The sequence below is a fragment of the Loxodonta africana genome, chromosome 16 (genome assembly GCF_030014295.1).
Source record: "Loxodonta africana isolate mLoxAfr1 chromosome 16, mLoxAfr1.hap2, whole genome shotgun sequence".
Taxonomy (NCBI): Eukaryota; Metazoa; Chordata; class Mammalia; order Proboscidea; family Elephantidae; genus Loxodonta; species Loxodonta africana.
The window spans coordinates 35505351-35532341 of record NC_087357.1 but is presented as its reverse complement, the minus strand read 5'-3'; the positions used below and the strand labels follow the sequence as shown (position 1 = coordinate 35532341).

At 43.6% G+C, this 26991-nt stretch overlaps 1 protein-coding gene across 3 annotated transcripts in view; it reads right to left on the bottom strand.

The window, feature by feature from the left end:
* Positions 1-275: 275 nt before the first annotated feature.
* The window catches only part of HPSE2 (heparanase 2 (inactive)), a 704249-nt gene continuing 677533 nt past the window's right edge, over positions 276-26991 (bottom strand). For all 3 annotated transcript variants that reach the window (XM_010589074.3, XM_064269462.1, XM_064269463.1), the window contains 2 exons: positions 21167-21313; positions 276-532 (listed from right to left, as the gene is read on the bottom strand). In XM_010589074.3, coding sequence (XP_010587376.2) covers positions 367-532; positions 21167-21313 — 313 coding nt within the window. In that variant the 3' untranslated portion in view covers positions 276-366. The remainder of the gene's footprint in view (positions 533-21166; positions 21314-26991) is intronic.

Sequence of the window (26991 nt, the reverse complement as noted above, 5' to 3'; positions counted from 1 at the left end):
GCTGTATGGCTGCATGGCCAGGATCACAGGGGAGTTGTCTGGGAAGATTTGTCCTGGGAATGTGCTGCCAGCTTGTTCTTATGGTGCGTGTACGTGGATACATAGAGCTCTATACACATACCTTCCGCCTCGCATAGGTACAGATGATGTCTACATTTTCCTATGGGGCGGAGGTGACCTACCTAGGCTAAGCTCACACTATGACATTTAGTTCCTTTGGAGAGCGAGTCTGTGTTGATTCCAGCAGGATGGGCAGCAGAGGCTGGTTTGTTGCTAAGAAGATGTCTGAAAAGTAAGGACACCACTGGGGCAGAAAAGTGGAAAGCAGTCCAGCCGGCTGCGGTGGCTTGTGGGTGTGAGGGTGGTTTATCGGTAGCGGCAGGCCAAAGCATTGACGTTCTTGACCACATAAAAGCCCATGGTAACTGGAGGGATGACCAGAGTCCGGCCAGCCCGCAGGGGGCGGGGCTTCAATTCCGGAAGGGTCCCGTCATCCACCATCACTAAGGGCTGGCCATTCAGCTGCACTGACCTACAGTGAGAAAAGACAGGTTGGGACTCATTATTGCATTGTAACGAAGGCGTCACAACAAAGCCTGGGTGGCCCCAGATTGCTGCTAGACTGTCTGATCCTTGTATAGCTGACACCTGTTGACACTATTCCCCAAGACTCTGATCTAGGTGCCTTACACTTAATAACTCATTCAATCACTCTGACAACCCTCGAAGTAAGGAACTGTTATTATTCCCGTTTTTCAAAGAGTCGTTAAGTGACTTGCCCAAGGTACACACAGCACGAAGGTGTGGAGCCAGGACTGGAGTACAGGTAGTCTTGTTTCAGAGACACATTTTTGAGCCAAGTGAAAAGTCTCTGTGATGCTGAAGCTGAAAGCAGTTTCATGCCCCCGCCCCGTTTTCAACGCACACTGGCCGTCCCGTTTGATTCTTCCATCTAGAGCTTTCCTTGTCCAGTGTTACATACCAGGACCGGCTGCCACTGAGGAGATGCCAACTCACGGTGGCCCCGCGTACATTAGAGCAGAACTGTGATTCCTGGGATTTCTAATGGCTGATTTTTTTGGACGTAGGTCACCAGACCTTTCTTGTGAGGCATCTCTGGACGGACTCGAACCTCCAACCTTTTGGTTAGCAGCTGGGTGTGTTAACCATTTACACCACCCCTGGGCTCCAAGTGATGCATAGGCTTGATGATTTCAGAAATCTTCTGTTTAATTTAAAACTTAAATGTATTCAACAGATTAGAGAGCTGACATGACGCTACTTCTCTAGGGCTGTTCTGAAGGGGGACAGAGACATTATCTAATGGCTCTACTTTTTCTAATCTAAGAAAGAATTTTCGCGTTTAATATGCAACAGATGTTTCCATCTTAGCAACACAGCAAAATAGGTGATAACGTAGGTATTTGTGATTACAATTCAGCTACTTTGCTTGCTTTTATTCTTCCTGTGTAGTCAGCAACTTTCAACCGTGTGAAGGAAGGTGGACCACATACATAGCAAAACTTACAGAGAGAAGGAGAATAGCCCATCTTAGGCTGGATTCGAGGGAAAATGCCACCCACCTGTGGCCTGTGGTATAGAATCCGGATAGCTTCCAGCTTTTTCCGCCTGGGGTGTGGCTTGTACAGCCATGTATCCAGGTTGAAGCTCAGTTTTATGGTTCACTAGAAAAAGCCAGGAGCCCTGGTGGCACAGTGGTTAAAGCGCTTCGCTGCTAACCAGAAGGTCAGTGGATCGAACCCACTAGCTGCTCCGTGGGAGAAAGATGTGGCAGCCTGCTTCTGTAAAGATTTACAGTCTTGGAAACCCTCTGGAGCAGTTCTACTCTGTCCTACAGGGTCACTATGAGTCAGAATCAACTTGATGGCAGTGGGTTTGATTTTTTTGGTTTAGAAAAAGCCAGAGCCAGGCTACCAGCTAGAAACAAGGCTGTGAGTCACCCACAGAAAATCAGCACGGCATAGTGATGATGGTTTCTGAGGCTTGCCCAGCCTCCGATGCAGTAACACTGCAGTGACATCATCCAAGTTGTAAATGTTACGAATTGATATAGAAGTCTTTCTTTAGCGTTCCTTCTGTGCTATGAATGACAGACAGGTTTAGGGAGAGATAATCAGACCCATGCTCAGTAGAGCAGTGAATTCCCAGAGATAAGCGTGTTGTAAATTGCTCCCAATGGAAAGCAAGGCAGAGCAGCAGCTCCAGGCCTAGCCCACACAGGTAGGTTTGGGCCGAGTCCAGATCTGACAGGCCAGGGGGAGCAGCCCCCTCCTCTTGTTAGTATTGCTGATCTTGTCAGAAATGAGCATGGGGCTCCTTTATGAAGAGCCAGCCTGCCTCTGGAAGTTACGGGAACGGGAGAATTGAGACCTAAAGATCAGCCTTGACCTCACCAAACATGCAGAGAGCTTTTGCTTCTGAATGCAAGTGACCCTCTCTGGTGAGGCAGGGTGTGGAGATGGGGTTCACTTGCCAAAGAAGACCAAATAGGTCTTTTTAGTATATTTTCATTGTTTTGTTTCAGGTGGTGTATACATCCAATAATCTCACACATGCACAGCCAAATACCAGTTCAGTAATACTGATTAATCTTTCCAGTGCACACACCAATTTATATCACTTCTCTGCTAGAAAACCTTCAATGGTCCCTCTTCTCTATAGAATTAGGAGCAAAGTCCCCCTGAGGAATTAAATAATACCCTTTAAGACTCAGATGATCCCAGAGCACTGACATTTTAGGATTATGGGAAGCACAAAACAAAGTGTGATAAGCAAGGCTTTTAAAATCTATACTGCTAACAAATAGTCATTCTGGCACGGGCTCCATCGTGATTTCCTTACTGGGCGGTTAACAAGCTAACTCGGCTGTGGGTGGAACCCAGGGAGCGCGGGCAAGATTCTGCACTGAAATCTCTTAATTCCAGGAGCTGAATCACTAACTTGCTAGATGCCTTTCGCCTGGCCCTTAACCTCGCTGCCCCGAAATTTCTGCATCTTAAGATGCCATATAGGTTATAGTGAGAATGAAATGAAGGTGCTTGGAAAGCATATAAGTAAGAGATGGTGGTGTTGTTCTTAGCAGATAAACCTTCTGACTCTAAGTAAGAGATGGTGGTGGTGTTCTTAGCAGATAAACCTTCTGGCTCTTATTACACTTGGCTGCACTGTGGCATTTCCACCTTTCATGGTGCCCTTCTGAAAACTGTCTCTTCCTTTGGCTTCCCTGATAACACTCTCTCTAGATTTTCCTTCATTTATGGAGGTTGCTTCCTTTTGAGGGGGAGCTACACCCCTCTATCTGCCTCTCGACTGCTGAGGTTCCTGATGCTTTGCTCTTGGGCCTCTTCTCTTCTCATGCTATGTGCTCCTCCCTGTGTGCTGCTACCCATGCCCAAGACTTTGATTACTGTCCACATGTCGATGCTTCCCAAGCCTCTACCTCTAGCCTAGATCCTTCTGAACTTAAGCCTCTCCACTTGGATATCCCACAAGAACTTCAAAGTCACTATGTCCAAATTAAAAAAAACCGTCCCCTCAAAATCTGCTTTTGTCCCTGACTTTATTATCTTTGTGATGGTGCCACCATTTACCCAATTACTCAAGCCAGAAACCTGGAAGCCATCCAAGACTTCTTCTCCAACTCCCATATCTAAAACAAATCAATTCTACCTTTTCCTGTTTTTCAAATTTGCTCCTTTCTCTCCATTCACTACTGCTATTTTAGTTCAGGATTTTATGGTCTCTTACCTGGTCTACAGCAAAAAGGCCTCTTAATCTACCTCCTTGCCCCCAGGCCTGGCCTTCCTCCCCCTTGTTTCCACACTGCTGACAGGGTCATCTGTTGCCATCACTGCACTGCTTCAAACTCTCCAACAGCTCCCCACCCCTTACACTTAAACATAAACAGTGAAGCCTAGCTCAGCTACCTCTCGAGTCTCAGGCCCTGCCAGCCCCCCTCCTATACATATACATGGATACGTTTCGCTCTACACACACACCTTTATCCTTATATAGGTACAGAGGACGTTTACGTTTTGGGTGTGAGTATGGGCTCAGACTGCGGTTATTGGCGGGATTTATTCACTACGTGCATGAGCACAGAATGTTTTAGAATGAAAAAATTGACTTTTTTTCATTTACTTCACGTAGATGAGGTAAATATTTTTTTAAATGAAAATGTAAGTAGATAACTCTTGGGATTAAAATATACAAGTTCATTTAAAGGTGCAGTGCCTATTTTTCAGATGTAAATGTAAGTAGACATTGCTGGAGTTAATAAGGCACAAGTTCGTTAAAAACTGTTATAAAATCCTGAGTAGATTATGAGCAGAGGCAACATACACTTTTTCTAAGTGATAGCTTTTAAAAGAACAATTTCTAGAAGGCCATAGGGCCATGATATTTGTTGACATTAAAAAGGAAACTTCATACTTGAAGAGGCTGGGCGCGCTTGGCCTGGCATGACCAAATTAATGACTTGCAGTTTTGCTTCTGGCTCTTTGTGTGTGGTGCTACCTTCATCGGGACACAGCCAGCCTTCCTCCTCTGACAAATTGTGGTGGACCCTTGCAGAGGCAGCCCAGGTGTCAGCTCCTCTGGGACCTTCTCTGACCATTGGGCTGGGTTAGGAGTCCTGCCTCTGGGTGCCCTTAGCACTCAACACTTACCTCTGCCACAGCCTTTATCACACTCAGGTGCCTTTATCCCTCTCTGGAGGAGCTCTGGGTGGAGCAAATGGTTAAGCTCTCAACTACTGACCAAAAGGTTGGCAGTTCAAACCCATCCAGAGGTGCCTCAGAAGAAAGGCCTGGCAACCTGCTTCTGAAAGTTCACAGCCTTGAAAACCCTTAAAAACAGAGTGTAGTTCTATTCGGCAACACATAGGGTTGCCATGAGTTGAAATTGACTCCATGGCAACTGGTTTGTTTTTTTTTTTGGTTTATCTTTCACTAGGCTGTGAACTTGGTGAGGGAAGGGATCATGTCTTTTGTCCCTGAATTCTCAGTACTTAACAAGGTGCTTGGCACATCCAAAAAACCAAACCTGTTGCCAGAGAGTTGATTCTGACTCACAGCGACCCTACAGGACAGAGCAGAGCAGCTCCAGATCGTTTCCGAGGCTGTAATCTTTATGGGAGCAGACTGCCACATCTCTTTACTGAGGAGCCTCTGGTGGGTTCCAACTGCCAACCCCTCAGTCAGCAGCTGAGCACTCAACTATTGAGCCATCAGGGCTCTTTGCTTGGCTAGGAAGAAGGACCTGGCAGTCTACTTCTGAAAAGAATTAGCCAGTGAAAACCTTATGTAGCAGCTTGGCACCTGGCAGGGACTAATTTAACATTTTTCTGAACGAGTGAATGGAATTTTGAGGTTCCTTTGCATTATTTCTGTTCTCACTGAGTTAAGCTTCTCTAGTTCTAAAGAAGCTCCCTGGAGGTTTACTGAGTCTTTACAGATTTAATTAACGTACCAATTACTCTTCCTCTGGTGGCTCACGGACATGTTAGATAAGACTTGAATTATCGATGATTCTCACAGCCTCTCACCAGATGCCTTATCCCAACCAGATGACAGGCCATTGATCACTGGTAGTGTTTTTCATCTTTAAGAAAGATCTATGTGACCATCTCTTAGCTAAGTCCACATGAGTTAATTTTGTGAGTAAGGTTTTGTTAGACCTTGAGTCCTCATAGGTCCTTAGTAAAGATGGGCTGTGTGCTTCAACACCTCCGTTCTATTTTTCCCGCTTACATTTTTCTTTTAGTATTTATCCTATTACCCAGGGAGGTCATAATCACATGAAATATTACAATAATCTTTCATTTTTATAGCACTGGACAGTTTGTAAGTTGGCAAACATCACATTAATGATAAAAATCACATTATTAAGCACCGTCTATGCAAAAGACTATGCTATGATTTATTTTTATTATCTCACTTAATCCTTTATAACAATCAACTGAGGCAGTTGTCAGCATCCCTGTATTTCAGATGAGGAAATTGAAGGTTAGATGCTTCTACACCTCACTTAAGTCTCACAGCCAATAAGTGATAGAGTTGAGATTTGCACCGATACCCTTAACCATAGTTCCACCTGGCTCCCTCCCATCACGTGGTTGCTAAAAAGCCCTGTGAGGTGCAAAAAGTAAGTATTATTATTATTATTGTAACTTTACTATTGAGACGGGTCAGAGAGGTTAAGTGTCCTGTGCAAGGTCATATAGCTAATAAGTGGCTAAGCTAGGTCTCAAATTCAGGCCTCCCGACACCTCTTTCCACTAATCCTGTTGTCTCTCCAATTCCAGATGGTACTCCCCAGGATCAAGTTTCTTTCTTTGAAAGCCTTTCTTATCATACTTTCATCACATCTGGGACCTCCTCACTGGCCCATGGCTTTTCAAACCAAATGCTAAATGATCCAGCCTACATTGAACTATTTCTCTTAATTCCCTAGCTTGCCTGAGCTGCCGAGGGTATTTATATTATCCAAATATTAGGACAACTGTGTTTTATCACCATTTGTTTTTACAAAGTCTGAGATACTTTCCAATTCTTAAACTTGTTTTCTTTATTTTGTGCACTATTTGAAACGGGATTCAATGTCTCAATTTGAAGTCAAGCCCTCCGCTCTCCAGGTTTCCATGGGAGCCCCTTGGCCCAGTCACCCTCATTCCCCCCCTCCACCTGTCCACCATCTAGTCTCCCGTCTTATCACAGCTCTTGGCACCCAGGAATATGTAAGCATGGTTTCAACTGTTCTGAGGTCTCAGAGAAGCAAGAGTAAGTGAGCATGGCCTTCTGTAATCTTGGAGATGATGTGCTGGACTCCGCTTTGGCCCAGGTGGACTTCTGTGGGAGCAAAGGCAGGGGAAGCCTGTGCATTCCCAGGAGCAGCCATGGGAGCTGGTGTCTGGGTCCTGCCAGCATACTTTGGGGCCTTGAGTGAGAGGACAAGGGACTTAGTGATTAATCAGTTCAGCTTCAGCCACTTTGAGAAAGGTATTTGCCTTCTTTCAGACTCAGTTTCTCCATCTGTAAGATGAGGAGTGACAGAGCAGATGAACCCTAAGATCGCTTCTGGCTTGGATATTTTTCAGGCAGCTAGTCCACGGCCTCACAGCTACCCCGAAGCTGAGTTTAATGTCAAATTCAGAGTGACTTTGCTCAGACAGAAATCTGATCATGACATTACCTGTCTAAATGTTTAGTGGCTCCCTGCTGATTTTAGGACATAGTCCTCTGTCTTTACAAGACCCCCATAAGCAGGCCCTTACCTACTTCTCCTGCCCCGTAGGGGGTGGCTCTAGTTCCTGTTCGTGCCCGCTCCCCACCATCTCCTTCTATTCTATGCTGTCGTTCTCCCAACTCTTCACTTCTCTCTAATCTCAGGACTTTTGTAGGTGTTGTTTCCTCTGCCCAGAGCCCTCTCTGCACTCCCTCTTCTCCTTCCAGCTCCCTTCTTCTGCCTAACTACTACTGGTCCTTTAGGTCAGGGGTCCAAAAAAAACCAAACCCATTGCCTTCATGTTGATGCCAACTCATAGCCACGGAGCTACCATTTCACCCAGGGCTTCCCATCACAGGGTGTTGTGACTGCTGACTGCTTGTCTCTCTTCTCTAGACCAGGAGACCAGATGTCTGTCTCATCCGTCCTTCACTCTTCTGTCCGCCAGCTCACACTAAGCGCTTGATAAAAGCAGTAGTGCTGGAGGACTATTGGATATAAACAGGTGGATAGATGAACTACCACTGGGAATGAAAAGACATCGGACTGAAAGGCCAGAGACTTGAGCATTAAATGTGCCGGTCTGGATAGGTTACTGGGCAGTTCTGGTTTCACTTCTGCATTTGTTAAATGATGAGAGAGGCGAGGGAAGAGGGAAGGAGGAGAGAGAGCATGACTAAGAATCTGAATGTGTGTATGCGGGCGGTTACTCAACCCTCCTACTTCCGTATAGGTCCAGTGTGCTTCCCATGCGCCACTAGAGGTCACTCTTGTTCTACACAACAGGGCAGGGAGCCTGACAGTTTGGTGGCTCCCAGGAAGCCGGAGGCGGCTGCCCCACAGCTCATACTCCCAGCCCGGGAAGGCTGGGAGATGTGCCCTGCCCTTGGCCTGCCGGAGGAACAAACCACAGTATCAATCAAATCCCAACGAAAACTTCGTTGCGGTCCACTTGGCAGGGGGCCGACCTGGAATGTTGCCTAATATTACGAAAACGCGCGAAGCCGGGCTGCAATTCCTTCCTGGCCAGTGTGCAGAGAGGAGGGGTCCAGGCGCAGGTGCGGGGCTCCCGGCTCTCCCGGGTCCGGGGTCCCTGGCGGCCACCCCGCCGGCCGCGCACCTGTGTGCGCTTTACAGGCCCGAGGCCCTGGAGGATCCCTGGCTGTGTCAGGTCAGGGCCCCGTTAGAGCCGGGAGGGAGCCCAGCCGGGTTTGAGGACAGAGGGGCTTTGCTGCCCTCCCTGCCTGGAGAGGCTGAGCATCCGGGGCAGCAGAGCAGGGAAGTCAGTTTGAAATGTCCGGCGGTGAGCGCTACAGGCTAGTGTCTCCTGGTCCCACATGCCCGGCTGGGGCAAAGGCTCATGTCCGTCCCTCTAAGGATGCTCTGGGGCAGCCCCACTGCTCAGGGGTTGTGGGAGGACTACTTCTTTTCAAGTGTGGCCTGAAGCTTTTCTTCTACGTGATTTTTCCTCCACCTGGAATCTGGTATGGGGGAGGGGGACCTAAACCCATTGCAGTGGAGTCGATTTGGACTCACAGCGATCCTATACGACAGAGTAGAACTGTCCCATAGGGTTTCCAAAGAGCAGCTGTTGGATTAGAACTGCCAACCTTTTGGTTAGCAGCCGAGCTCTTAACCACTGCACCACTAGACTCTGTCAAAAAGTCTGTTCTTCCCCCAGGTGTCTCAGATATACCTCCCCCAAAAGGCCTTATCTGATAGCCCTCCCTTGTAGCACCCACCCACTCTACCTTACTTTATCTGCTTGCTTCAGTCATTTCCCTGCTAGACTGAATTGTTTTCACATCTTCATCCTCAGTAGAACGTGGTGCAGTGCCTTTTGCCTATGACAGTTCAACTACAGCTTGTTGAGTTCCACTCATCAAGCTCTCGGAGTTTCTACTGGCTCTCTGGTCACTCCAAGCCCTTTCCGAGCCCTTTTTCTCTTATTAAAGACACAGGAAGGGAAGAGAGAGAAAAAATGGAGACGAAAGCTTCCTGTGCACCTCACCACTCCCCATTTGAAGCTCTTGGCCACTGAGAAAATTTGAGGCTGATAAGATCCTTTCCCCTTCTTCCCACCCTCTGAGAGGCTTCTTGAAACCATGAGGAATTTTGATCTAACTTCTGTATTAGCAATTAGAGGAAACACTATTTCTCCTTTATACAAGCAGAGCTAGGGGATTTTAGAGGCAGGTTTTTAGAGCTATAAGCGTTTCTCGTATGTAGTTAGGTTTGGGGGGCATGATTTGGTCTGTGTTCTATCCAAGTCTGTGTAAGAATGGTTCAAGCCATAACAGAATTCTACCACGTGCTTCTAATAGCTTAAAATAACTTAGCACACTTGGCAGACAAGATGAGAGTGCAGCTAAGAAACCTGGATTTATACTGATACTGTTAACTCCTAATAGACGAGAGAATCATCTGGGGGAAGTTTGGGAAGAAAACTGAATTCTGTGATCATCTCAAACCTCCACGTCATAGGCATACAGCACTCTAACCCAAGGACACAATAGGAATCAGCTATAAAAACCATGGAGACTTTAGTATGTGCTTAACTGTATTCCTATCCCATTGCCACGGTCACTGACATTCACAAGTGGCGTTTAAGGGGCATTACTCATAAACTTACTATTCTTTGTGTTGTACAAATTCAATTATAAGAGACTTATTCCTTGCCTTCTAAGACAGAAAACACTGAAAGATGCAAATCGTCATAAACACATTACACAAAGAGAAGGAAAATCAAACTTCTCGGCCTGGATTTCAAGGCCTTCTGCAGTCTGGCCCCAATATATCTTTGTGGCTTTCTCCTAACCCCACAAAGCAATACTCCAGTCACGTGAAATGATTTGCTACCCTCCACCCCCCTAAACAAAATGTACCTTGAATTTTTGGGCTTCCAAGCCTTTAGTAAGCTCATCCTACTGCTTGGAATTGCCTTCCCTGCTCAATGCCCCTTAGCTCTGGGGACTTCCCAGATCCCCCAGGTCAGAGTGTGTCTCTCTCTTCCTTACACTCTTGCCCTCTCATATCTGCCCCTCTTGTGGTCTGTCTTGTGTCAGCACGAGTGTATCCTCTTGGGAGAGGGACCAGGTTTGCCCAGCCCTAATTGTGTGGTGCTAGAAGAGGCAGTGTGGGGTACGAAGCATCCCCTTCACAGGAGTCTGCAGGAGGGACAAAGGGAGTCAGATGGGAGGGCAGATGCTTGTGTGTACGTGTGTGTACACCTGTACATGGACAGATTTTCCATATGGCAGAAGAGTATGAGACAGAACCCATAATCCACACCCAAAGTTAGCTACCTTACTATATGATCATGGCTCCCTGGATACCTATTTAAATATATTAAACCAATGGGGTAAAGATTTCAGTTTTATTGGATTTTGACAGTTTTCCTGATAATAGCAGGTGGGTTAGCGTACCGCCAAAAGAGGGTGCGGGGATGTTCCAGATAGCACAAGCTCTGTTCCAGGGTCTATAGATGTCAAAGTACCAAGCATGTGGTGATTCTGAGTCGTAACTGAAAAGACAAGCAGGGAAGAAGTAGTCTGCAAAGGGGCTGCTGGTGTGTGGCAGTTGGTCCACAGTTTGGCGTTGTAGGCTTCTTGGCTGGAATGAGCCCCAACCTGCCATGGGCTTCCTGATGCTTGGCACCCAAAGAAATACTGATTCAGAGCTCTGGCCCGACTATAGGGATGAGTTGGATTAGGACTTTCCAGTTTCCTGGGGCATAACGTGTCCATCGCCCAAACCATATAGTCTCTGGAGGTGTGGAGAAGGGCAATTTCTTCTTGCCCTACTAGGACTGCCCACATACTCTGCTCCCCTGCCCCTTTGTTTAGAATCAAGTGTTAGCTTTACCCTAAAGTGTTCCTATACTAGTATTTGTCTGGGTCATCTGGGACAGAATGGAAACCCCTGCCTGCAACGAGGGTCTCCAGGCAGAAGGGGGTGGGGAGGGCAGAGCACAGCCTTGATGAACAGCTATGCAGAGAGGAGTCCAGCTGCTCTGAGTGAGCTGGAAGAAAACGCCTTCCGGAGCTGAGAGCAAATGACAAGCTCTCAGAAAGTAACTGAAGACCTAGATTCCTAACCATCTTGGCTTAAGATGGCAAGTCAGTGTAAAATATAAAAGCATTTTATACTCCTCTAATCTGCACTGTGATCTGTACATTACCAGTCTGGGAGTTAAAACAAAACAAACCATAGAAACGTTGGGAGCCAGCCCTCCTCCTACTCAGGCACAGAGAACTCCCAGGGGCTCAGGGCATGTTCACACCTTTGGCAAAATGGCTTGGTGCCTGACTGAAGCGTATAATCTGGGGGAAATCAAGGACGCAATTCAGCTGGGATCTCATTCCAGTGTTTTACAGAGGGACAGTGAGGCGCAACCGTGGCCACGTATTTGAATTACATGGGGAGCTTTAAAAACACTGGTGCCTGGGTCCCTGCCCAGAGATTCTGGTTTAATTGGTCTGGGGCGTGGCTTGGGCATTGGGATTTTTAACACGCCCCAGGTGATTCCAAAGTGCAGCCAAGATTGAGAACCATGGGTTGAAGAAGGGGTGTTTGCAGCTGGGGACCAAGGGGAATCAAATATCTTTCTTAACCATTACATTCTGAACTTATTTTGAATAAAAAGAGCTTTTCTTATTCTTTTTGAGAACCCTGTCAGAGGGCCACATTGTTATTAATTTTTTTTTATTGTACTTTAGTTTGTTACAGGACAAACTAGCTTCTCTTTAAACAATTAGTACACATATTGCTTTGTGACATTGGTTACTAACCCCACGACATGTCGACACTCTCACTTCTCGACCTTGGGTTCCCTGTTACCAGCTTTCCTGTCCCCTCCTGCCTTCTTGTCCTTGCCCCTGGGCTGGCGTGTCCCTTTAGTTTCTTTTCGTTTTATGGGTCGGTCTAATCTTTGGCTAAAGGGTGACTCTCAGGAGTGGCTTCATTACTGAGCTAAAAGGGTGTCCAGGGGCCATACTCTTGGGGTGTCTTCAGTCTCTGTGAAGCCAGCAAGTCTGTTTTTTTTTTTTTTTTTTTTGTGAGTTAGAATTTTGTTCTACATTTTTCTTCAGCTCTGTCTGGGGCCCTCTACTGTGATCCCTGTCAGAGCAGTCAGTGGCGGTAGCTGGGCACCATCTAGTTGTGTTGGACTCAGTCTGTTGGAGGCTGTGGTAGTTGTGGTAGTTGTTTTCGTTAGTCCTTTGGACTAATCTTTCCAGAAGGCCACATTTTTTTAATTTAAAAGGAAGATGTGAACTTTTCAAGGGCAAGTTGTTTGTTGAGTAGACTAAAGTGAGTATTTTTGCTATTTTAATAGAACTGCTTCATTATTATTATTTTTTGTCTTGTTTTGTTTTCCCCTCTAGCTGGTACGTTGGTGGTGACTCTGCTCCTCAGTGTGTATCAGAGCAGAATGCATGTAGCACTTTATAGGTTGAATTAAGAACCAAATCAGATGACGACGATGCACTTAGCCTGATAATGAACATTCTGTGTTTAACACTGAAAAGAAAAACTTTTTTTTCTTTTCTTGAAGGGCAAGATCCACAAAGTCATTTAGATTTCTCTCAGGTACTAGTCCCTACAAAAAGTGGGTCAAGCTTTCTTCAGGAAAGAAGAACTAAGGGGATTAAGAATATATCAGTCAGTAGCCTCTTCCCCTTTTTTCAGGTTTGTATGTAACTATTTACTCAAATACCACTAAATACATTGGTTATAGCTATTCCTCTTTATGAGCCACAAAACACCCCAAATTAGCATAAGGGTTAAAAGAATCCAAACTCCTCTAGTTTCATTAACTGAAGATTTGTTAAGGGTCATTTCTCTACCTAATTCTCTTCTATAGACTTCCTCAGAACCTTAGGCAAAAGTGCTTTCATAAATCTAATATGCTTATATATATTTATATTCCTACTTTTTACAGCGGCTATTTCAGACTTTCCTGACTGGAATGCTGACTTGAACATTGCTATTTAGATTAGGGACCACTTTCCTGCTCACTCTGAGTTAGCCCATAAACCTTCCCAACCCCAGCCTCTTTCTTAGCACTTGAGTGCTCCAAGCCTCTGCAGCTTGTCTGTCCTCCTGAGGGTCTCTGAGTGGCCTTTCAAAGGGCTGAAGATGGTGTGGCTGTATGTACATCAGGACCTTTTCCTCCAGGTAAAAGGGGGAATTCATACCAAGCCTTGCTTTTTTAAAAAAAGATCTTATTTTTTCCCCTGACATTTAAAAACCAGCACCTGAAGACTTACATGGGCTAAATAGGTTCCCCCACACATTCTCAGCTTGAATATCACAACTAGTGATGTTTCTTACCTCTCATTGTGTCTCAAAACAAATTCAAAGTGGATAAAAAAGATGAATATAAAAAATGAAACAAAAAAGGAAAGTAGAAGAAAATTAAGATGTTTGTTTATCTGATTTCAGGACTATAAATACATACACATATAAGTGGAGTGGAAGAAATCGCAAGGCAACAGATAAATAGGTGTGAGTATATAAAAAGGGAACATTTCTGCGTGTCAAGATAATACCCGAAAAATGAAATCCTTGGAAAAATAGCAAACAAAATACTGCGGAAAATATTTTCAAAGCATTTGATAGATAGCAAAGGAGAAATTTCCCTAAAGTGGAGAAAATTTACAAATCATTAAGAAAACACTAATACCGCAATATAAAAATGAGCAAAGGACATAGAAAATTAATAAAAAACGGATAATAGGAAAAATCTCCAACCTCACTGATGCTCAGAGTTACAAATTAAAGCAAAAATACTATTTTTCACAATGAGATTGGCAAAGATTAAAAAATGTTATTGGCCTGTGTTGTAACAAAGTGTTCACATTTCCCACTCCTTCTCATACCTCTTTAACTAGGCTTGTCTGAGATAAGAAAATTGAACAAGTAATCATATGAGATAAAGTCCTACACCTCAGTGGGTTCCAAGGTGAACATGATGGTGAACACTCTGGAGATCAGGCTGTTTGTGGAATGGGTGAAGGAGCTGTGAGCGTTTAACTTAGAGACTAGAACTTTAACGGAGAGACGTTGAAAATTGTTATGAAGAAGAAAGTATACATTTATTCCGTTTAATGTTTCTGAAGCAAGGGTAGGAATGGCAAGAAAACAACCTTTGTCTTAGATAAGGAGGATCTTTCCTATATTCAGAGCTGTCCAGTCCCAGAGTAGGTAAACTCATGAAATCGGCAGTCCCATCAGAAAGAAGTCAGAAGGCTTTCTGTCAGGGACACTGTAGAAGAAACTTTCTAACCTATAACGGTCCTTGAAATTTTTCCTCTATGAAATCATCTTTTATTAACTGCAATGGAGTGGTTTATTTTAAAAAGAAATTAATTTAAATAATCTCATAAAAGTGAAGGTAATGGAAACCTGCCAGAAGTACATCTGGTTGACCAGAGTTAAAAAAAATTCAGGTACCAACTAACACCACCAGTATAGAACTTAAACACTTAAATGTCTTCAATCTGCTGGAATAAAGGGAATAATGGCCCTTTGGCCCCAGAAAACAGGTCTTCAGATTTTGTGTTTGAACATGTCAATGAGAAATCTTGGTATAGAATTCCAGAAACTAGATGTGGTGCTTTCAGTTATCATTAGAGGGAAGACTGTGGCGGGTCCAGTGATGATCAGTTTAGACCTCAGGACTTTTTACACTTGCCAAGCTCTGAATCTGGAGATGAAGTATCATAATGCAGGCTGTTCCTACCGGGACATGAAGATATTTATAGTTTTAGCACCTGGGAGTTATTTGAGTATTTTCAGAACCATTCTGTTTGGCTAACATAGGATGACATCTCTCTAAAGGCATACAGTTAAATGCCAGTGTTTTTCTCTGATACAGGATTTAATAAGGGTGAAATCAAAACAAAAGTGATATTCCAGAGAGATGGAAAAAATGACCAGTATATGGAAAAAGAAAAAAATAAATAAAAGGGTTCATTTCTTTACAGAATGGGCACTGAGATTCCTGGTTGATAGGAGCCTTGAGATTCTTTTGGCTAAAGTCATGGCTGCTAAAGGAGATATGAAAGTTAAACATTTATTATAGAACCTCTTAGCCCAAAAGGAGAACTACCCTGCCCCTCTCTTATGGCACCACCCACAGGGTGGTTCCTGTTGTTGTTTGTTTCTAATAGTAGAAATAAGTTTTTGAGGGCAGGGATCTCAGAACTCCAACTCTACCTCCAAACAGCCCACGTTAAATAGCTCTTGAAGGCCAGATGATGACATGGCCTGACTTTAGGGAGTAAAGATCAAGGGACACTCTGGTATGAAGCATTCACATTGAACTTTACATTCAGATTTTTTTCATAATTTGTCTATTACAGAATTCCTTAGTTCTTAGAGTTATAAGGCCACAATTCACTTCAAGTTTTAGCCATATGAATTGCCACTGCAAGTTAGATTGCTGAAGAGGAACAAGTATGTCTGGTACAAAGTAAGATCTCAATAAAAGTTGCTGAATGGATGAAGAAATGTATTTGCCAGTTTCTTTGGGAAGCCTCCTCTGTCAGAATCTTTCCCTCAGGAACATACTTCTGCAGGGGGGCTGCATTAGGTGTAGGGGAGCTAGCTGTGCCTGTGTATATAGGGTCAGGATATAATATATTCAGATTTATTTTCTAGTCCTAAAATTAAACCAATTTACAGTTATTTCTGGTATTTAATAATCCATGTTTGAGAAGAATATAGAAGAAGGTTATTTCCCAATTTTGCTGAAAATAAAATTTGCTTTTGCTAAATTCTGTGACTGAGAGGCAGAGAGTCTTAGCAATAACTCAGAGAAGGACTTCTAAGAAGAAGCTGCAATTAGGACTTGTAGAGAAAAGTTAATGGAACCAGGATGAGTTAGCCTAAAGGAGAGAGCGTGCTGGGTAACTTAATACTCTTCTAATGTATTCCTTCTATAAAAAGCCTAAGATGAAATGAGCCCGAACAGTATCATATAGCTATTCATACTGTACATTTGGCAATGTGTAATTATAATTTTATAATAATGGACAGTTGGGGTAGCGTAGTGTTGAAGAAGTGCGCTAGATTAGTCGTCAGGAGCACTGAATGCTAGGTACTTTCTAGCTCTTGAATAAGTTGTGTGACTCTTGAACAAGTCAGTTAAAGCTCCATGACTCAGTTTCTTTAATTCTCAAATGGGAGGGAGGCAGGAACTTGTTCCTACTTGTTTTATAGTGTTATTCAGAAGGCTTAAATGAGATGATGGCTATTAAAGCTCTTTATTATGTATAAAGTCTCAGCCACAGGTACAGTGGGCCCCAGTGTTCTTATAAAATTAAGAGTTAAGACAGTATTGAAATTGTGGCTATTCCTTCCCCAGAGGTCTTTAAATGTAGGGTATCCCTGGGTCCAGATGGCTTAGCCACAGTCTGTCTGAGAGCAGGAGAATGAACCAGATCACCTGGAACTGTCATTCTACCCCAGGATTCTTAGCATTGGCTGATTTTCTCAGGTCAGTGAGTCAGAATAGAACAGCCAATGTGATGAAAGATGTTTCCTTCTTTTCTCATTTTTGGATTGTTTTCCCTCCAAATGGAATTGAACAAGACACATGGGGAAGAACACTGGGATTTGACCAAGCACCTGTTCTTGATTTGACTTTCCCTGAAAAAGTGAGTCTTCTTGCTTTTTGATGTAAGTCGACTTGTTTGGCCCAACTTCATGTTGATTCTCTGTTTGTTGACGGACATGGGAGATATTTATGTCTCAGGTAGAATTGTTTCCATGGAGGACAGTGTTTATTGATTTGTGATCACATGAGGCATTGAACAGATTTCCTCCTTTGGAGATAATGGAGCTGCCCCAAAGGTACTCTTCTCCTTTGACTTACCCAGAATTGGAACTATTGTCTTGGACATGAGTGGGACAATCTTCATCCCAGAAAGAGGAGAAACCAGGAAACATGACAGAACAGGGACCAACAGCTGGAGATTTTCTGAGGAAAAACCATCCAGATGTTACTACCACTCCTAGCACAGCCTCTTTGTGTGGCCTTTGTGTGAAAAGGTGACCATAGAGACCACAAGCTCCAAGAGAGAAACGGGAATAGAAGAGAATAGGATTTTAGACTTTGATGGGAAACAGTGATCTTTTACCTCAACCTCCCACTGAGTAAGAATCCTGTAGCACCTCTGAGATGGCCACTTGCCTTCTGATTAATAGGCTACCTTCGGAGAAAGCCTGTCTTGCCCTTGGTCCAAGCAGGCAGCCTTTGGAAAATGAGCTGGTTTTAAGGTGAAATCTATTTTAAATTCTACTCCCTGGTTCTCTGTCATATTGGTGTATTCTAGGCCAAATGTGTTTTCTTTCACATGGCAGCCTTTGACTATCTGAAGAAAGTCCTCATTACCTTCCTTACTTTTCTCCCCTAAATGAAACCTCCTCAATTTCTTTCAGCCATTTCTTAAAGAATATGTATTCCAGACCCAGAATGCCCTTCTCTTACACACATTGCAGTTTTCTAAAAGTTTTTCATTTATTATCCTGTAAGGAATAGGGCACTCCCCTTTGTCTGGTTCCTAGAATAATCTCTTATATAAGGAGTTGAGTCTTGAATAGTAGATCTCATGTTTGGATCATTCGTTAAAACAGAAACGGGAACTTCCATTGTGAATCTAGATGCTGTACGATACCTGATATACCTCAGCCCTGAGTTCACCTGGTTTCTCTGAGGTATTGAGATACCCTTTCAGAGATTTTAAATCTTCCCAGCTTTGATGGCAATTTTAAGGGAATGAGAATTTTACCATGTTCTCAACCAATCACAAAACTTTGCCAGCATCTCTCTACTCCTGAGACCCCAGGCCAAAATGTCTAATCGGTGGCTTGGAAGGGTACTGACTGGCTCAACATCTTCTTCCTGGTTCCTCCAGACAGGAACAACTGTAGGTTCCTCTGCTGCCGGAGCTTTCCATCCCTCTTCTGAGCTAATACAGCTTCAGGCGGCAGCGAGGAATTAGCAAGCACAGAACAGAGTCTGGTCCCAGGGGCGTGTAAGAGGCAGAGAGACACCAAAGGCTGAGATCACTTCCTAGCATTTCCCTTCATCCTTTTTTGCACAGTCTGCTGCACCCAAAACACACCCTTCCTGTGAGAGCCCATCCCAGAACCACTGAGGGCTCTTGCTTTTTTTTAGTAGTTACTGAGCAGAGTGCTGGATGCTACACCGAGCATGTTCTTGACAGAGTGCAAGATGGCGTAGCACAGGGTCTGAGCCACTAAAGTCTAGAACAGGAGAAGAGTTAGAGCAGCAGTAGTTTACAGGACAGGAATAGACTCAGAGAAGTGAGCGAAGGGCCCACAGGCATACAATCCAAAACTCTCTCTAATACAACATATGTAAAATCATGTGTGTGTGTCTACATTTGTATTTATATATATATGTGTATGCATGTGTCTATGAAATTTACATTTGTAGAAGGCTGTATTTCACCTGTATGTTCCAATTTGATTCTCATAATACCCCCATTTGGCAGGTAAGGACGCTGAGGTTTAGATCATACTGATAAATGGTAGGACCTGGATTCAGATTCAGGCCTCTGATACCAGCTCTGTTGTACTTCCAATTTCATGACCGTATTTAATCTAAGTGGGTGTTACCAAATCCTCTTCAGAACCCCTGTGGATTAAAATCCTCTTTGTCCCTGTCCCTCCCCACTCCTAACAAAGCCATAAGATAACTTCTCAGCAATATGATGACAAGGTGAGGTATAGCACAACATAAGTGATATATACATAGCACATCTGTAGCTAGTGAGTCACTTCAGCCACTCTTAAGGACAGGTATAGGCAGGACAGGGGCCAAGGTGTGGCCGGGCTCAAACATCAGGCAGGGAAGAAATCCTGGAGGAAGGGATGGAGGGATGGGATAAATAGGGTTGAAGGCCTGTACCCTTGGTTGGTGGGGCCACAATCTCATAAAAAGATGCCACCCTTTGACTACCATCTCCTCATATTTCATGGTTTTGCTTTTATGTCATTCTTTTCATGCCTTTTTATCATAACCTTAACCAATATCAGCATAAAAAAAAATAATTTTTTTTTTTTTCCAAAATCTGAGATTCCACATCTGAAGAATGTGATTAGGGAGAGGAATTGTTTTCTCTTCTCCCTCAACCAGCTAGATTCTGAGTTGCAGAAAAGGAAGGCAACAGGCATTTACTAAAGTCAGAGCTTCACATAGATTACCTCATCTCTTCCTCTCCCCAAGAGAGGCTCTACAGATGAGGAAATTAAGGCTCACAGAATTACATCACTTGCTCGAGGACACACAGCCAGCAAGTGGCAGAGTAGGGTTGACACCGAGGCATGTTTGACTAAAGCACTTGGCCAGTTCTCTCCTCATGGTGCATGTAGTCTTCCTGGCACTGGGCAGGTCGGGTGGCTCAGCTCTTAAACTTTGCTCTTCCGGAGAACCCTAACTTGTCACAATCACTGTTGTGGAGTCAGCCCCTCTGCCAAAAGTGGCTTTGCAGATTATTGCTGACTGGCAGCGGGAGTAGGATTAGGAGACTTAAAGCCACTCAGGGTCCTCAGAAAACTAAATCTAGGATAAACATTTTAAAGGTGGAAGGAACTTTACCAACCATACAATGGTCCTTGAATTCTGTAGGTGAGACCAAGAGAAATTAAGGATTTGCCCAGGTCGTATAATTCGTTAGTGGTAAAACTGGGACCAGAACCAGGTCTCTTGCCTAGAATGAGGGCGATGAATCCAGCATACCAGTCAAAACCACTGGGACATGGTGAGTGAGGGTGTAAAATACTCAAGTGATTCCGGCCAATACAGGTAGGCCTGGAAAGAAAGAAAACTAGGAGCAATATACATACAGCCAGAAAAAAGATCCAGTATTTGAAGCAAGACAGAAAATACAGATTTAGGGTGGGCTTTTTTTTTAAAGAGGCACAGTAAGTGACTTTCCAGATTGTGTTTTGTTCCCAGTGCACATACGGTTGGAAGCCAAATGAAGCCACCAAGGTTGCAGTGAAACAGTGAACAGTTATAGCTCAAATATTTGCGGGCAGCTGTGGGAGTGCAAGCCACCTGCTCCAAGTTTACAGCTTTGTTAAACTTGGTAAACATTAAAAATGGACTAGGAACGCCTCCAATCTGTACAGCATCCCATACCCTTCCTGGGAGGCCTTGTTCGGGGAGCTGGGATGGCCTTGCCCTTGACCAGGCCTGTCTCACTATGGCCTCGAGCTGCTTTCTGTTGATAGGGGTCAGTGCTGTCAGTAGTCTGTAATAGACTGAGGGATGTCAGGAGTGTTACAGAATCACCTATTTATAGAGTTTGAAGGGATCACAGAGCCCCTAGAATGTAAGTTCTAATGTTCAGACGAGGAAACTGAGATCCAGAAAAGTGATGTGCCCAAAGTTACGTAGTTACAGGCAGAATTGATTCTTGATTTCTGAACTGTTGACCCTTAGTCGTGTTTCCTCCTCTAAGCCTCACAGAGAGTCAGAGCATTACAGAATGTTACAGTTGGAATGTTCTCAACTAGGAGTATCTATGGTTGTCACAATGGCTAGGGGGCACTATTGGCATTTAGTGGGCAGGTACCAAGGCTGCTAAATAGCTTGAAATGTGCCAGATATTCCTGTGTAATGAAGAACACTCTTGACCAAATACCAAGAGTGCCCCTGTTTTCCAACATTTACCTTCAGAGTTGAGGAACCTAAGCCTAGAGATTGGGAGGGATTTGACCAAGGTCCCAAAGGGAGTTAGTAGTTCCCTGATTCCAGACCATTGTTTGCCGTACTCTGCCCCACCCAGTCCCTGAGTGTCTTCTGCAGAGGGATGACTCCAGCTCCCTGGCCCTCAGCTCCTGATGCACTTGCTCCTGAAGCTATTTCAGGGTTGGGACTTACTTAGACTTCAGGCCCTCCTGTCCATAGGGCTGCAGCAGATACTGGTGCACAAGCTTGTCCCTGAGAGTTCCGGCCAGTTTGATTTTCTTTCTTGATCGGTGCAGATTGATGATAAAAAGTGTAATGGATCCACGAACATAATTGTGGCTGAGAGCCAGAGAGAGAGGAAAGATGGAAACAAAGTGGTTAGTTCGATCCTCCTAAATATTTCATAGACTGACTGCATAAAACAGGATTACCGCAGAAAAGGGCACTTATTTTATGGTTCTTGGCCACTGTGGACCTTCAAAGACAGAAAGACTTTGTTATCGTGGTTTCTAACAAAGAAGATATCCGCTTCCCACTACACTCTTTGTTTTGGTTTAAACTTATTGAAATGACCTTAGAAAACAAAACTATTTTTTTCTGAGTATGAAAGTAAAACATGCTGATTGGGGGGAAAAAAAAGAAAAGGAAAAATATAGGGAAACACAAAGAAGACAAATCCCCATAATTCTATTATCTTGAGATAACTACTGATAACGTTTTGGTAAACATCCTTCCAGTATTTTTAAATTTATGAATTCAACAAATGTTTATGGAGCACTTGGACACATACTTGTATATTACCCAGTTTTTACATAATTGGGGTCACATTGTTCACACAGCTTTTTTCACTTAATGAACCCTGTATACGTGTTCCCGGGTTACCATATATTCTTCTCCTTGTAGAAAAATGCTGAGTTCTTCAATCATAAAAGTGTAACATAATTTATTTAACTAATCCCCTAGTTTCTGAGACTTGTTTTCAATGTTTTACCTTTATAAATTAGGTGATGAAGGATTTCATTGCTCATAAACTTTTTGTACATCATGATTATTTCTGGTGGATAAAGTCCTAGAAGTCAGAATCATCAGGTCAAAGGGAATGCAGATTATGATCCCTCACCAAATTTTCTGGTTCATTCCCAGTGGTGCCCATCCCCGTGGGAAGATTTTTATATCCATGCTCTGTTGAACCCAAAGATGACCATATAACTTGCTTTGGCCAATGAAACATGGATGGACATGTTCAAGCCTCTAAAAAGAAGCTCTAAGAGCCAACCCATATTTTGCCATACCTCTTTTCTTTCTGACGGAAGACTGACGAAGCTATTGATAGAGGCTGCTCTATTAATCTGGGTCCTGGAATAAAAATGATGCAGAGCTACAAGTAGTGTGAACAAGAAGCACATTGGTTGAGGAAGACATGGAGATTTTGGGATCCTTTCTCAACCTCACAAATCCTGTTATATCATACCTTTTGATAAATTGATATTAACTCTCCAGAAAGCTTGTACCAATTTGCCCTATTACCTGTGTATGAGAGCACCTTATACCCTTAAGAACACTAGATAGTAAACTTTTAAAATACCTTTGTCGACTTGAGAGGTGAAATTGGGATTTCAGTGTTGTGTTAATCTGTATTTTTTAATTCATACTGAAGTTCAGCATTTTTTCATTTGCCTGTCATTTTTATTTCTACTTTCATGAACTGCCTGTTCATTCCTTTGCCCATTTTTCTATTGATTTGTAAAAACTATTTATTTACTAAACATAGCAATCCTTTGCAAGAACATTGAAAAATTTTACCCAGTTTTCTCTGACCATTTCAGTTTGTTTGCATTGTATCCTCATGTATAAAAATTAAACATTTTTCATGATCATACCTATTGATCTTCTCTTTGATTTCTGCTTTTGATATTTCCCTCACCCTGAGATTATGAAACTATTTGCCGTATTTGGAATCCTTTTAACCAGCACAGGATGTTCAGAAGCCTGGGAGAACTACATGCCTACATATAAGAGCCTTTCAGCATGTATCAACAAAACAATAATGATTTCCTTCTCTCTCCTAGGAAAAACAACTTCATTTCTAAGGTGTCCCTTAGGGCCCCATCTGGATGGGTTAATGAGAGGAAACAGACCAAATGACTGGCTCTGCCTTTAAAGGAAGAGTTCAGAGAAACTCTAAGGCAACCTTGCCCAGAGGGAAACACCATTCCTCCGCAGAAACATCACCCCTCAGCCTCCAGTCACCCATCTCTGCTTCCAAAGATGCTAATTAAAAGCTGAGTGACCAAGGGCAGGTCCATAGAATAATTTGGCTTTTTTTTTTTTTTAGTATATACAGTTTCCGAGACTCACCCCTGGAGATTTAGATTCAGTAGATTTGGGATGTGGCCTGGAAATCTGTATTTTAAAACATATTTTTTGGCTTTTTGGTAGATAAGTTAGATTTGGGAATCAATTTGCCTAGAGCAATGAGAAACCCAAACCCACTGCCATGGAGTCAATTCAAGTCATATGGACTGTACAGGGCACAGAACTCCCAAAGTATATCCTGCTGGCTGTGCATCAGATGATTTTTATTGCCTCTGTTGGAGGGCACATTACTGTGCTGAAGGCTTTTTGGATGCCTGTATTTATGTTCTAATAAGATATGAAATGACTTTCCTATCTAGTCCCTCATTCCCTGGTCCCTCTCCTCAATCCCTTGCAGCATGTGAACTAGCTTTACCAGCCAAATGAGTTAGGTCAGAAGATAACGACAATTTATTGGAGCAGGCTTGTGTCATCAGAGCTCTGAAGAAAGGTGCCAGTAGCCTGTGTCAGCGTTTATATCACTAAAGAAGAACACCGACTATATTCCATTGGTGAGTTTTCAGCTTAGGTTACCAAAAACAAAACAAACAAACCAATTGCCATCAAGTCGATCCCGACTCATAGCAACTCTATAGGACAGAGTAGAACGGCTCCACAGAGTTTCCAAGGAGCACCTGGTGGATTTGAACTGCCGACCTTTTGGTTAGCAACCGTAGCACTTAACCAACTACACCACTAGGGTTTCTCAGCTTAGCTTAGTTGTGTGCAAAACTGAGGAAGACCCCATAATGACAGGTACTCTAGGCTTCATGTGAGCAAAAGGAAGGGTGGGAGGTATCTTAGTCATATAGTGCTGCTGTAACAGAAACACCACAAGTGGATAACTTTAACAAAGAGAAATTTATTCTCTCACAGTCTAGTAGGCTAGAATTCCAAATTCAGGGCATAGTTCCAGGGGAAGACTTTCTTTCTCTGTTGGCTATGGAGGAAGGCCTTCCTCGTCAATCTTCTCTGTGCAGGAACCCTGGGTCCAAAGGATGTGCTCTGCTCCTTGTGCTTCTTTCTTGGTGGTATGAGGTCCCCAACTCTCTGCTTGCTTCCCTTTCCTTTTAAGATAAAAGATGGTGCATACCACACCCCAGGGAAACTCCTTTTACATTGGATCAGGGATGTGACCTGGTAAGGGTGTTACAATCCCACCCTAATCCTCTGTAACATAAAACTACAATCGCAAAATGGAGGACAACAACAGAATACTGGGAATCATGGTCCAGCCAAGCTAATACACACATTTTTGGGGGGGAGGGGGGATATAATTCAATCCATGATAGGTGGGTTCCCAGTTTGCCAGACTCCAGTAAACCCTTTTGCTAACTACCATCAGCAACCCTTTCAAAGTCCAGCAGTGGAGAAGGAGAGAGCCATATGCTTGTATTTACAAGTTTCTTCTTTGCAGAGCTGGGGTAGAAAGAGCCCTTGGAGACTACAGAGGAGAAAGGTGGGATATGGGGAAGTGGTGGGTGGCAGGGAGACCTGAAATCACAACATTGCTTCAGGGAAAGCTGTCTTTTCAAGCTGCTCAGCAATGGTCTGATTCCCATTTAAATAGTTCCCCTGAGGGAGATAACTCAGAACCAAAAGCCAGCCCAGGGACCAGTGTCCAGAGGCTCTTACAGAACTCAGGGAGCCTCCCCAGGTAAGAACTGGCATTGAAGGCTGCCCAGCCAAACCTCTCCCTGCCTTGGCTGGTGGACAAGGACATTAAGCAGAGGCTTCTCGGCTGGGAAGTGCAGCACCAATCTGAAAGTACTGTGTTGAGAATCCAGATTCCTGAAGAATATATATTCAGAAAAATAATCTTGGAGGAATACTTGTTCCCTAAGAACTTGAGGTGTGAAGGCTTGGCCTGCAGGCAAATGCTGACGTTCTGTCAAGTCTAGTTGGCCTTTGGTTTATCTTAGTGAAGGCACCCTTCTGGGGAGAAGCTGTCTGGGTAGAATAGCTATCTTGCTCCACATCTGACTTGTGGTGAGACTTTTTCACTAGCAGAGAATCCGTGTATCTGGAGTTCATCTTTACTGGCTGTTCTTCCCTTGCCTGACATCTTCTCTGTGTTGCCATGGGAGGAGGAAGAAGAAGGGAGTCAGAGAAGGGAGCCTGGAATTGGAATATCCTGGATGTAAGCAGTAGGGGGTATCATATGGGGAGGTGCATCTTGATTTCCAGATAGAAAATGGTTGCTAGTCTAGAAATGTCTCTGGTGAAGCTGGAAGGCTGGGAAGGGGAAGGATGGATGCTGTGTTCAGGCCCATGGTCATTCCCACTGAAAGTCAATGAGTTTGAAAATTGCCTTGGTGCATTGTCTCCAAGTCTAATTCCAAGTTTTTGGGTTCGGTAAGAGTCAGGCCGTGTTTTGCCAAACATTTTTTTCTCTTTAATTTCAAAGCCCCTGTGTATTTTAAAGGAAATTTAATCCACATGTTTCTGATTCATTTACACTTAACTCATCAAAATATTGTTTTGTAAGAGCATTTGATGTCCAAGAAGCCTCAGGAACCATTTTTATAAGCCTTTAAAAAAATTTCTTCTGAAAAACAGGAAGTCATGTTTTGCCAGTAACAAACAAACTTGAACCCCAAAAGGCTCAATTTTGCTTCAACATCTACCAGGTTCCAGTTGGTTCTGAACTTGGCTAAGGGTCTAGGCTCCTCCTCAGAAACATATATTGTCTCAGAAGAATGGTCTAGAAAAAGATTTCCCAGCCAAAACTTGTTTGTTCTCTGAACAAGCAGATCTAGGGTGAGAACTGCCATTCTCCTAATTTGCTAACTCTAGAACAGGAAGCAGAAAAGCACCTGCTAGTGTGGGTATGAACGTATAATTTTTCTCCAAAATCAATCATGAGACAACTCTCTACTGGTTCAGAAATGACCCACAATGCAAGAGGCGGCTGTGAGAGGCAGTGAGATACTCAAGTAGAGATTGAATGATGATCTGTCAGGAAGATTGTGAAGGGTTTCCTATATCAAATAGAACTCTGGGCCAAATGATCTCTAAAGTTCTTTCCAAGGGTAGATTTTTTGCATCATTAACGATGTTATTTGCATATAGGGTAACACTATAAAAAAAACAAAACAAAAAAACACTATAGAGCCTTTCAAATTCAATAAGTTAATATAAATGTAAATATCTGGCACAGTGATTGCCAAATAGCAAGTGTTCAATATACACTGGAGTAGAGGAGTTATTGTTCTTTTAATAGACACTTTCTTTCGGCTGTTTCACTAGTAAATTTATAATTTCTCACTCAGTCCCTGTATTGACCAAGGAGCATTGGTGAGAGTTGAATACTGTGAAGCCACCATGCCCACTCTGCACAAGTTTTTGACCTTGGCCTCATTGGCCACAAATAAATGAATCAATAGTGTTTCTTTATGACGGTTGTGGAAGATGTGGGGGGCAGAGACAGGACATGTGGCTTCCTAGAGAAAGAAGAGATTCTTCTCCCCTGGTACCTACCTACCTGGCAGCACCTAACACCTGCTGCCATGGAGGAGGTCTGCCACCTCTGTCGTCTCATTATAGACTCTCTTTTTGAATCCAGTAGGAACAAAAAGACCTTCTCCCCTATTATTATCATCAGGATCACGTGTGCAATGGATTAACAAAGTCTCTCTTTTTTTTTACTGAGAGAGAGCGGC